Source organism: Lactuca saligna, chromosome 4 (genome assembly GCF_052625555.1).
Source record: "Lactuca saligna cultivar CGN05327 chromosome 4, ASM5262555v1, whole genome shotgun sequence".
In the NCBI taxonomy this organism is placed as follows: domain Eukaryota; kingdom Viridiplantae; phylum Streptophyta; class Magnoliopsida; order Asterales; family Asteraceae; genus Lactuca; species Lactuca saligna.
Window position 1 is genome coordinate 291024962 of NC_136420.1, and position 12881 is coordinate 291037842.

The following is a 12881-nucleotide window of genomic DNA, read 5'->3' on the forward strand; positions in this document are numbered from 1 at the left end:
TTCGCCATGGGGAGCGCCTATCCTTTTTGTTAAGAGAAAGGATGGCTCACACCAAATGTGCATTGATTACAGGGAATTGAACAAGCTGACGGTCAAGAACCGTTACCCGTTGCCGAGGATCGATGATTTGTTCGATCAGTTACAGGGAGCATCTTGGTTCTCCAAGATCGATTTGAGGTCGGGATATCATCAGGTGAGGGTGCGAGATGAGGACATCCAGAAGACAACGTTCAGGACTCGTTACGGGTATTACGAGTTGGTGGTGATGCCTTTCGGGCTCACTAATGCACCGACGGTGTTCAAGGACCTCATGAACAGACTGTGTAGGCCGATGTTGGATCGCTCGGTGATCGTGTTCATTGACGACATATTGGTGTATTCGAGATCCAAAGAACAGCATGAGGAACATCTGAGAGAGATCCTTGGAGTTTTGAGATTGGAGAGGCTTTACGCCAAATTCTCCAAGTGTGATTTTTGGTTACGAGAGGTCTAGTTCCTAGGGCATCTCGTTAACCAGAAAGGGATATTGGTCGATACGGCCAAGATTGAGGTGGTGATGAGTTGGGAGGTGTCGAGGTCACCCACGGAGATCAGGAGTTCCCAAGATTGGCAGGCTATTATCGGAGATTTATCAGGGATTTCTCGAAGATCATCGTGCCACTCACCAAGTTGAACCGGAAGGGCATTGCTTTCTCATGGGGCCCAGAGCAGCAGACCTCCTTTGAGACACTTCGTTAGAGGTTATGCGAAGCCCTGGTGTTAGCCCTTTCGGAGGGAATGGAGGACTTCGTGGTATATTATGATACGTCTATATCAGGGTTGGGAGTGGTGCTTATGCAAAGGGGGCACGTGATAGCATATGCATCGAGGCAGCTAAAGCCTCATGAGGCGAGGTATCCCACCCACGATTTAGAGTTGGGGGCAGTGGTGTTCGCCCTCAAGATCTGGCATCACTATCTGTATGGGGTCCAGTGTACCATAGACACGGATCACAAGAGCGTGAAGTACTTGATGGATCAGCCCAGCCTGAACATGCGGCAGAGGAGATGGTTGGATGTGGTAAAGGATTATGATTGTGAGATCCTGTACCACCCGGGTAAGGCTAACGTGGTAGTCGATGCCCTGAGCCATAGGATGGAGAGCGTCCCGATGTGAGACGTTTGTATGAGATTGACTGTTATGACTCCGTGTTGGACACCATTCGAGGGGCCCAGGCTGAGGCTATGAGACTAGAAAACCAAAAGAGCGAGCTAGTTATCGGGCAGGTATCGGAGTTCGTTACCGATAGTCGGGGACTTATGACATTTCAACGTCGGATTTGGGTACCATTTGTGGGCGGAACGCGTACCATTTTGATGGAAGAGGCACATCGATCGAAGTTCTCGATCCAGCCCAGGGCCACTAAGATGTATTTAGACCTAAAGAGGGAGTGTTGGTGGCCCTGTATGAAGAGGGACATTGGGTGGTTCTTTGAGAGGTGCCTAACCTGTCACCGGGTTAAGGCCGACTACAGAGACCGCATGGTAAGTTACAGCCGTTAGAGGTTCCTGAGTGGAAGTGGGAACAGATTACTATTGACTTTATCACCAAATTGCCAAGGACTGCGAGGGGCATCGATGCAATTTGGGTGATTGTAAACCGGTTGACGAAGAGAGCTCATTTCCTTGCTATCAATGAGAGCTCTTCCGCAGAGAAATTGGCAGAGATGTACGTGAGGGAGGTGGTGTTGCGGAATGGAGTGCCGATCTCGATTGTATCAGATCGAGATGTGCATTTCACTTCCAGATTCTGGAAGAAATTTCATGAAGAGTTGGGTACAAGGCTACATTTTAGTACCACATACCACCCACAGACTGATGGGCAGAGCGAGCGGACGATCCAGATGCTCGAGGACTTGCTCTGAGCATGTGTGTTGGATTTCGGCGGGAGTTGGGACACATATTTGCCTTTGGTAGAGTTTTCCTACAACAACAACCATCATTCAAGCATTGGTATGCCACCCTTTGAGCTGTTGTATGGGAGGAGTTATCAGACCCCCATTTGTTGGGGAGAGGTAGGGCAACATGTGATGGGTAGTACGGAGATTGTGCTTCAGACAACTGAGCAGATACAGCAGGTCAGACAGAGGTTGTTGACCGCTCAGAGTCATCAGAAAAGTTATGCGGACAGGCGTCGGTCCGAGCTCGAGTTTCAGGTCGGTGACTTCGTACTCTTGAAGGTCTCTCCTTGGAAAGGAGTGATCCGATTCAGAAAGAGTGGCAAGTTGGGGCCTCAATATATTGGGCCTTTTAGGGTGATCACGAGAGTAGTCAGGATAGCCTACCATTTGGAGCTACCCGCAGAGTTGAGTCAGATTCACGACACTTTTCACGTGTCGCAGTTGAGAAAATGTATAGCCGACGAGTCAGCAGTGGTACCGTTAGAGGATATTCATGTGGATGTGGGGTGTGAACTATGTTGAAATACCGGTGGCAATTATAGATCGAAAGGTCAAGGTTCTGAGGAACAAGGAAGTGCCTCAGGTGCAGGTGCAGTGGCATCATCGGAAAGGGTCAGAGCTGACTTGGGAGCCGGAGCGCGAGATGCGTGATCAGCATCCAGAGCTGTTTGCAGAATGAGACTTCAAGGGCGAAGTTTGATTCTAGTGGGGGAGAATTGTAACATCCGGATTCCCAGGTATATTATTGTAATATTTTATTTTTGGAATTTGTGAAGGAACTCGGTGAGTTGATGCTTAGACTCACCGAGTAGGGTCGCGGATTATCATCCGGGTTCACGACTGGACTCGTCGAGTCCATTAGTGGACTCGGCGAGTCCACGCTGTTTAGTGAAACCCTAATCCCCCAGGGTTGGAGCCTATTTAAGGGCACTTATAGTCCCCCCATTGCGGCTACCAGTGCCTTGAGAGAACCCTAAGTGAGCTAAATCGTTTGGGAGGAAGGAGAAGCTATATTTGATCTTTCTATCTTTGGTTTAGCAAGAAGAATGTGATCAAGAGCAAGAGGAGACTGAAGGAGGTGTGATTCTAGTGGTTTCAGAGTCCAGAGACTTCAACTTGAGGTATTTATTCGGACCTTCTTCAGTTTTTGGAATTGATTCTTAGAGTTAGGGTTTTCTAACCTCTTTTGAGGATGGTTATGTGGAGCAATTGGTCCCTTCTCTAAATTATGCTTTGGATCTGGACTCAAAGAGGTCTAGAGACCTTAACCCTTGGAGCTTTATGATTTATTTTGGGAGTTATGAGCTTAGAATGTCATTTTTGGGGCTAAATCACCAAATGAGACCATCTAGATGATATATGAGTGTCAAGGTCTGGACTTTACGTGATTACTATGCTTGGAAAGGCCAGATTTATGGATTAGAGGAACAGATCTGACCTCAGGAGGTCAATGGAGTTTGTGCATGGCATGTACTCGCCGAGTTGTTCTTGAGACTCGGCGAGTTGAGTCAGGGTGGCCCCACGATTCATACCTGGGGACTCATCGAGTAAAGGGAGGGACTCGACATGTTAAACAGGACTAAAAGAGTTAGTGGACACATGTAGACACGACGAGTCGGGTCAAAGTTTGACCGTTGACTTTGGTTGACTTTTAGGGTTTCGTCAACAATGAGGGCCTTTGAGCCAAAGGAGGGGTAAAATGGTCTTTGACTGAGAGTTATATTTATAAGAGTATTACTTTATGTGTTTAGGCGGAGGCTAAATCATATTTCTACCCAGTTAGTGATTTACCGGGACATCTGAGGTGAGTCTTCTCACTATACTTTACCTTAAGTGGTAATTAGAGATATGTGACAAAGTTATCGTATGCTATTATGTGATGTGTTGTACTGCATTATTTCTATGTGGCTTATATCATGTGTATGTCAGAGTATATCATAGTTAAAACTGAAAGGTTCACAGAGTTAGGACCACAGGGTCCATAGAGTTAGGGCCCACGGGCCAACAGAGTTATAGCCTCGAGTGGCTAGTATGTGTTATGTACGATATTTTGGGGAACTCACTAAGCTTTATGCTTACAGTGTTATGTGTTATGTGTTTCAGGTTCCAGTGATGATCGCGGGAAGGCGCCGGCATGATTCCTACACACGTATGGATTTTTATGTATTTTGATCTTGGGAAATATTTTGTGAAACAAAAGTATGATACAATGGGATTTTGTTGATAAATGTTTTTGGAAAAATGTGTTTAAAAATGTGAAATTTTGTTTTAAATTTTACGGTGTTACATTAAATATGTATAATTAAAATGAAAGTTTTGTCCATAGACTGATTAAACAAAACACATGAAGGGGGTGTCATTTAAATAATTAAAACGAACACTCGTGTGCTTTGTATTTGTTTTGAAAAGGATTTTTATCGGAGGGTATGTTTTGAACATTTTAAATGATAGTTTAGGTGTTTAGGACTAGATTTGAAAGTAGTTTTTGAGAGGGAGGGACCTAAGCTGAACAAATTCGAAGTTAAGGGACCGTATGTATTTATTTTGAAAGGAAGTTTGTACAGTAACTTATATGATCCTTGCATTCACAGGGGTATTAGCATCATGTGTTCGTTCATCTATGGGCAGTGGCGGATCCATGATCGAAGTAAAGGGGTATCCCCAATAAGTAAAGGGGTATTCCCGACAAAAAAAATCGTGTAATACACAATAAGAAAAAAATATTCAATAACAAATTACACTACTAATATTTTTTGAGGGGCATCTCAGGCTACCTCATGATACATACTAGATCCGCCATTGTCTACGGGCATTCAAAAAGAGAAAAACAATTGTTTTTGTTTATTCTGATCGATGAAACTCTATGGACCACAAACGAAATGTGTAAAGGAGGTGTTGGTGAAGGCTTATAGTAGAAGGGGTGGCTGGAGGTGGCAGCTGGTGGTGGTGGTCGATGATTTAAAGCAGCAGCAACAGTGAAGGTGACGGAGGGGCAGGAGACTACGCCGGTGGTCCTTTTGCCATCTTTTTCTTGCTGATCTCGACTGGTTCCAATGAAGGGAGAGGGGAGGGACCTTTAGGGATCGAAAACTACAGCAATCAAGGCTTAGGGATGGTATTTTCCGATGGTGGCAGTGAGTGGTAGGGTGGTTTAGAGAGATTTAGTGCTCTTTAGAGAATAGAGAAAAGAGTTGGAGATTGGTGTCTTGAAGGAGGAACCCAAACTTCCTATTTATAGTAAGAGAGGGTCACACACACTCTTTGTGGCCATACTTCCAACCTAGCAATGTACTAGTTTGGTGAAACTTGTACACAAAGGAAAGGAGAGGAGAAGGAGAAGTAATCCCACGTGATCAAGGTAAGAAAAATATGATTTTTGAAGTCTGTCATCCCATGTGGGTCCCACATGGGTTATACCTCCATTAGGTGCTAAAAAACACCCCAATTTTGGTGCATCGGAAACTGTGTATCGAGAATTTTTTTCGAGAATACCGTTAGAAAGAGTTTAATTCAAGAATTCCAAAACCTCAAACAAATTAATTTTTAGAGTTACAGATCTCAGGGAAATGGTGTTTCATGAGTTTGCGTCTAAACGGCTCGCAGTGTCCGTTTTCGCAACTTTTGTAAATATTGTTGTTAAAAATATTTCGAGTGTGAAATTAAATAATAGACTATAACCTGAGTCCAAAAACACTCTCGAAAATCCCGTCGGCAAAGCTTAAGTGTCTCAACGGATCGATTCGGTTTTACGCGATTAAATAAAAAAGTGTTATATTGTCTGTTTTCTTAAAATTGTCGTATCTTTTGCATACGAACTCCGTTTTGGATGTTCTTTATATTTTCGGAAACAGGGGAACATGTACTATAATATTTTAATGTTTGTTTTGCTCAAAACTGCTTAATGTAAAATTTGATTTTTTTTTTTCTAATGCATTAATTCACGTTGTTTAAGCGGTTTGATTCAGTTTACAATTTACACATTTGGAAGTAAGGTATCATCTGACATCATATAATAGTTACGATAAACTTATTTATTTTACTTAAGATACACTAAAACTCAGTAATTCGGACAACACCATATTCACAGATAGATTGACGGTTATAATAATAGCCCTAAATTTTGTGTTATCACATTGGGTCCCGGGTAAAATTGTCATTTTACCCAAGTAAGGGTTACGAATTATAGCGTGGAATCCAATTGCTAATTGGGTGTATTGTTGGATTTGATAGCTCGGGAAGTCAGCAGGGCAGCAGCTAGGGATTTCTTTTGCAGAGTTTCTGCATTCGAGGTAAGTTGTCCTCATTGTACTTTGGGATTAGGGATTACAGATTATAGCGTGTCACCCAATTGCTAATTGGGTGTATTGTTGGGTTTGATAGCTCGGGAAGCCAGCAAGGCAGTAGCTAGGGATTTCTTTTGTAGAGTTTCTGCATTCGAGGTAAGTTGTCCTCACTGTGCTTGTGGGTCGAAAGAACTAATGCCGACCCATTGGATTGATACCCTATTATACATGTTATTGTATTGTTATGATTTGTTAGATCGATATCCTAGTAGATAGGATGTTGCTATGTTGTTATGATCTGTTAGATTGGTATCCTGGTAGATAGGATGTTGATATGCGGTTATGACCTGCTGGATCGGTATCCTGGTAGATAGGATGTTGCTATGTTGTTATGATCTGTTAGATCAGTATACTGGTAGATAGGATGTTGCTATTCTTATTAATCTATAGATCTGCTTGTTTGGCTGTAGGCTGTCATATGATTATCTGTTATATGTGTACATGATTGGTCGGTGCCTGAGGCTTCACTCCTTTGTGTGTAAGTTACACCAACAGGCTAGGGCATTCCAACCCGATGGTTGAATGGGCCCCAGGGTAATCCATCCCGAGGATGATTGGACCCATATTATGTTAGCATACCAACCTGATGGTTGAGGGCCTTGGGTATTCCAACCAGATGGTTGACTAGACCCATAGTATGTTGGCATTCAAACCCGATGGTTGAGGGCCTATAGTATTCCAACTCGATGGTTGATTGGACCCATAGTATGCTGCTATTTGTATATGTTATGTGTTTGGGTGTTGGTACTTTGGGGGAACTCACTAAGCTTCGTGCTTACATTTTTGGTTTATGGTTTTAGGTACTTCAGTAGATTATGACACGGTAAAGGCGTGACTGTACACATCCTCACGTTTTGGACTTATAATTTTTGGAAAACTCTGATAATGTGAATGTTTTTAAAAACTATGTTGAAAAAGATTCTGATTTTAAATAATGTTTTGGGAACAATGGTTTTTGTAAGCACTTCTATAGAAAAATTGTTGTTTTTAAAAGTTTAAATTTTATAAAATTTTATGGATGTTATAGAAAAACTCACTAAACTTTTGCTTACAATTTATATTGTGATTTCAGATACTTCTGATACTAATGAGAAGTGTCCAACCTGATGGCCCAATATTCACTTCTCTCAAAAATTTTGTGTTCTGACATTTTACTCTATGATTTGACACTATTATTATTAAATAGTTTTGAAACAATGTGACTATTGTAATCTTTTTGCTTAACTAAAAATAAAAAATTTAATCCTGATTTTTGTACTATTACAAAACTTCGACTTTCCAAAAAATGCCATTCACTAAAGATATAACTTTTAGGATATAAATATAATAGAAGATGTTTGAATTAGCCTTGTAAAACATATATTTAATGAAGGTTTTGTAGATTAAAGTAAACGGTAAAATCGGATATTAACAATCCGACGGCCAATAAATAGCCTAACACGTGTCACACCATGCTCTGCTTCCCTCCCGTTCACTGCCTCACATAATCTTTATACCAGAAATCTATGAAGTCGACGTACGCCGTTCAAACGAGAGGCACTCAAATCACAGCAGCCGACTACCGGATATTTGTGGGCTCGTAATCGTAGGTGAGTTTTTCCTAATTCTGAAATCAATTTCTGATTTCTATGATGATGTTAAGTAGTTCACTATTAATTTCATATACGATTTTAGTGTATTCAACGTGTTTGATAAAATGCCAATTACAAACCTTCTTCCGTTTTAGCTAATTGATAGTTCACAATTCTAGGGTTCACTTGCTTCCGATTAACTTGAGGAAGTCCGACTTCTTTTCCCCCAAAATCAGAGTCGCAATCAAAGCAAATTAACCCAATTTCATCGCAAATCTTTGAATATGGACTGTAATCGTCTCAATAACCACCAATTATTTATTAATTTAGCCAATAATTTCCTTTCTTTTGTTTCTAACAGTGCATCATGGAGTGTTATACAATGAGTACATCAATACAAGGATTGTTATCTGGGTAAGACTTTATATTTCTCTTATATATTCTGGATATTCAACACAGATTATAAAATTATTTGCTTTCTTTCTTTAATTCTTTACCACTTTCTATCATCTTTCTTCAGTCGATGCAGAAACAAACAAATATCATGGATTTTGTGGCCAAATAGAAGCATTCATGGATTTCAATATATAAGAAATGTTATTCGTTATCCCCATTGTAGACTACTCTGTTTTCCTCCCACTCTTAATGAACAATCTTCATCACTTCAATCCAAAAAAAACTCAAATGGTGACGATGAACATGTTCTTGAACAACCAATCGACAATGATCAAGTATGTATATGTTCTTTTTTTATTTGCAATGTGATGTTTTTTTTTTTTTATTAAGGTTTAAACATAACTTTTCTTTATAGTTAAAGGCACTTCTTGCTAATGCTGAAAGGGCAAAGCTTTTAAGAAAGTTGAGTGAAGCTAATCAACACAATCGTTATCTCAAACGTCAGGTCTTTTATTTTGTAATCTTTTAACTAAAATACTTATAAATTTTTAATAACTAAAACAAATTTTATATACTCTTTTGAGTTTTAATTAAAATTACATCTATTTGTAGTTACTTGTGAGAGAAGAGGCTTTGGCTGAGTTTAAAAGTGAACTTGCTGTAACAGAACTTGAGATTCAGGTTATGTCCATTAACTTAATTAAAAATGAATTTAATATTTGTGTAACTATGCCTCTTTATTATTATAAAATTATATTATTCAGGGATTATTAAATATGGCAAAAGAAATTGTTAGTTATGGCATTCCAGCTGGTTCAAGAAAAATAAATGGGAAATACATTCAATCTCTTCTTCTTTTACAATTACAAGGTTCGATAATTTTATACACTTTTTTTTTTTTATAACAAAAACAAATTTACAAAACCATGTTTCTTATTGTTTTAATGCGTAAAAAAAAAGGTGTTCAAGAGAAATTAAAGAAACAAATTAAAGAAGTCGAACTTGCACAATCGAAAGAGGTGTCGTTACACTGGTATGGTATGGCAGAGGTGTGTGTGTTACGACAATAAAACAAAATCATCTTTTTTTTTTTATAATTATATCTTTTTAAATTTTTGTATTTAAATTCTTTTAACATATAATAATATAATGAGTTAACAACTTTTTTTTTTTTTTTTTTAAGAGTGTGCAAGTTATGGGGTCTTTTGATGGATGGAGTCATGGAGAAGATTTATCGGCAGAGTATACTGGTTCTTACACGAGCTTTTCTACATCTATAATGCTTAGACCTGGAAGGTAAAAATAATAACATTGTTTGACATGACATGACATGTGAGTAATGATGTGTGTCTGTATTTGATAAAGTTTTGTTTTATCTGGTGAGCCTTATACGAGTGTTTATTTTTTTATTAGTGCAAAACGAACGACTTACTAAAAATTTAATTTTTGGTGCTAATGTTTTTTGAAAATAATTCATTTTGGAATTAATAAATAATAGACAAAATTACATAAATGGTCCTTGTAGTAGAAAGGGAAAATATATCATTTCATATGGAACTTAACTGAAAAAATTAAGAGAGTTAGATAAAAAGATAAAAGGATCTCCTTTGTTCATTTTAAACATGAAAAGCACCCCTTGTGTCCAAAATTCCTCAAAATGTCATGCCTTGGTCTTTTTGGTAATTATAGGGACCAAATGTGTAATTTTGTCCGTTTCAGTTATTTTGATAAATGTATTAATTTGCATAATGAAGGTATGAAATTAAGTTCTTGGTGGATGGAGAGTGGGCCCTATCACCCGAATACCCAACCGTTGGAGAAGGATTAATGGAGAACAACTTGTTGATTGTTGAATAATATGAGGGGTATTTTTGTCTATATAGAATAAATTTTTATTTTTTTACTACGTCTAATCTAAAAGATGTAAACATGTTATTGTTATCTTTTTTGTTGACGTAGAGAAGTCGAATAGTTATCTTTTACAGAGATTTTTTTTTTCTTTCTAAATTTACATATTGGTTCATAAACTTCTTTAGTTTTATGTTATGAAGGGGTATTTTAGGTACTTACTAAATTCTCTTTCAAATTAAATGTTAACCATATTACCATGTTTTACGAAGTTTGCATTTATTGATCCGTAACTACTATGACAACACTTAAAAAAACAAACTGCTACGATGACTTAAAAATATATTACTACAAACCAATAATCAAGGTGACTTTTAGTGATAATCATTTGGAATTAAACAATATTATAACTTTTGAATAAAGAAAACAATTAAAATAATCAGTAAGGGTATTTTAGTCTTTTTAAATCGATCAGGAACCAAAAACGCAAAAAAATCAGATAACAAGAACGGTGTGAATCCAAAAAAAAAAAAATATAGAGACGAAACACATCATTTTGGTAAACCATACGACCATTTTAGTAATTATTTTTAATTATTCTATAATAAAATTATCTCATGGGTTTCAACTGTGGATAGACATTTTTTTTTTATTTTCTAGTTGGACTTCTTAATCTATATATATTTGTCTATCATGAGACATGAACATCAACCTCTTCATTAGGGACACCTTCAACACACCTTGATATACAGTTAAAAGAACAAAACTTAAGTACTAATTTTTTTTTACGTTTTTGCTGAAAAATTAGGATAAATACAATTCTTTACAGTGTGTTTTATGGAAAGATTGTAATTCAGTAGTCTTCATAGCAGGAATAGAGTTAGAAGATAAACACTTTTTATTCTATTGTTGAGTTTTTATTCAATTGGTTTGTTACGTAAAACTAAGTTTGTCTATTTCTGTGTAATTGTTTTTTCCCTTTTCAAGCTTCTTTTTAGTTACTAGTTTAAATATATGAAAATCCAGCCGTTAAAAAAGGTATCGTTTCCCAATAAAATAAGATGAAAATCCAGCCGTTAAAAAAGGCATTGTTTCCCAATAAAATAAGATGAGGTTAATGTCATTAAACTTTTTATTGGTTCTGATTATACCATTGGAATGCATTGTAAACGGTTAACTTTGTTGCAATGTGAGGTGGATGCAATATCCACACCAAATAAACCTAATCAACAAATTATGTGATATTGAATGCTAAAGATATGTAAGATTCAATTATAGTTTATATATATACTAGCTTATAACCCGTATAATACACAGTCGACAAACCTAAAATAACATTGAAATTTTATAAAACCTAAACATTAATCACGAATTTGCAAACAGTTTTTTTATACAAAGTTAAACGTTTTGTCTGTAACAATACAATCGTTAATTTAAATTAGTAAGCTTACATAATCAACAAAAATCAAGTTAAATAATAATTGACATAGATGTTGGTCTTTAATCTTTCTGTAACTATCAAGAAGAGCAGAGCATAAGCTGAGTAGAAAGAAAAGAAAGAAGAGTGCATTATCAGGAGGACACAATGGGTCTACATACAACATGTATGAAAAATTATCTCTTGAGCATCCAATCCTACAAAAAGAAACAACAAAAAGGTAATAAAGATCGAAGAACAACTAAAAACTTTTTCAACATGAACACATCATTGGGGGTCGTCCTATATTTTCCTTGAGTACAAAATTGAATTTATAGTGCTCAAACTTAGATTGGGTGCTCAAGATGCTTATATTTTAATATGGAAGGATGAAATATCACAAAACTATGAATACACACATAGAGAACCATGTAACAAACATTTTTAAGAGGTTGATAAACATGGTTTATCAAAATATTTCTTCTTGAAATAGAGAAAAGTAGTATAGCCAACATTCATTAAAGAGCTACAATAAACAATAGCTAAGATAATGGTGACTTGTTAGATATATAATGAAAAAGTCATGAAGGGAAAAATAATACTAACAAACCAAAAGATGAGGAGGAAGGATGGAAAGCATTTAGATTGGATTTGGGGATCTATTTGGGTAAACCCCAAACAATAGATCCAAGGTAATCTAAAATTGAATTGTAAAACAGACCAAAATTACAAAATTAATACGTCTTAACTGATTGAAACTAGGAAAACTATTAAAGAATTGACATCTGCATATTGACCCACCACAAACCTTTGCAAAAAAAAATCGAAAAATATAAATATATACAAAATAATTTAAAAATACCAAAAATTACCCACATCACTCACTCAAGCAAATGATCGCATAGTTGGTATGGAATCGAAATCCAAGATCAACTGGAAAAGGTAAGAAATTGATGCAATCGAAGGACCATCAAGTTCAATACCAATGGAAAACTGGAAGAAGAAAGCGAATAGAAAAAAAAAATTCAAACCTTTTGAGCCTTTTACCAATCTTTTAGATGTCTAACTTTGACCCTCAATCTCTGACCCTCAATAGATAGAAATTATAAGAACAAAAGAAAACACTTGAGATTAAAAATTAGAACTAAAATCAAGATTTTACCTAAATCGATGCTTACTTGAGACATCGTCATTCTTCAACTCTCTGTCTTCACTAAACAAAAGCATTACATGAGTGTTGAGTTTTGCAGATTGAGAATTCCAGCATTGGCTGATAAAGCGGATGGATTTGAAGATTCCGGCGGCGGATGAAGATAACGAAGGTGGTGCCAACAATGCCATTGATGGTGATAGTCGTCATCTAGGGC

The 12881-nt window shown here is 37.2% G+C and overlaps 1 protein-coding gene across 1 annotated transcript; it reads left to right on the forward strand.

Annotated features, from left to right (window-relative positions):
* The first annotated feature begins 7730 nt into the window (after positions 1-7730).
* Positions 7731-10231, forward strand: LOC145043795 (protein PTST, chloroplastic-like). Its single transcript, XM_078992548.1, has 9 exons — positions 7731-7871; positions 8215-8267; positions 8374-8584; positions 8665-8754; positions 8862-8930; positions 9014-9119; positions 9210-9298; positions 9433-9545; positions 10004-10231. The coding sequence occupies exons 2-9, from the start codon at positions 8221-8223 to the stop codon at positions 10104-10106; spliced, it is 828 nt and encodes a 275-aa protein (XP_078848674.1). The 5' UTR covers positions 7731-7871; positions 8215-8220; the 3' UTR covers positions 10107-10231.
* The last annotated feature ends 2650 nt before the right edge of the window (positions 10232-12881 follow it).

Coding starts and splice junctions, on each gene's coding strand:
- LOC145043795 (XM_078992548.1), top strand. CDS start 8,221: ATGGAGTGTTATACAATGAGTACATCAATACAAGGATTGTTATCTGG. Junction 9,299..9,432: donor ACTGGTATGGTATGGCAGAG/GTGTGTGTGTTA, acceptor TTTTTTTTTAAG/AGTGTGCAAGTTATGGGGTC. Junction 9,546..10,003: donor ATAATGCTTAGACCTGGAAG/GTAAAAATAATA, acceptor TGCATAATGAAG/GTATGAAATTAAGTTCTTGG.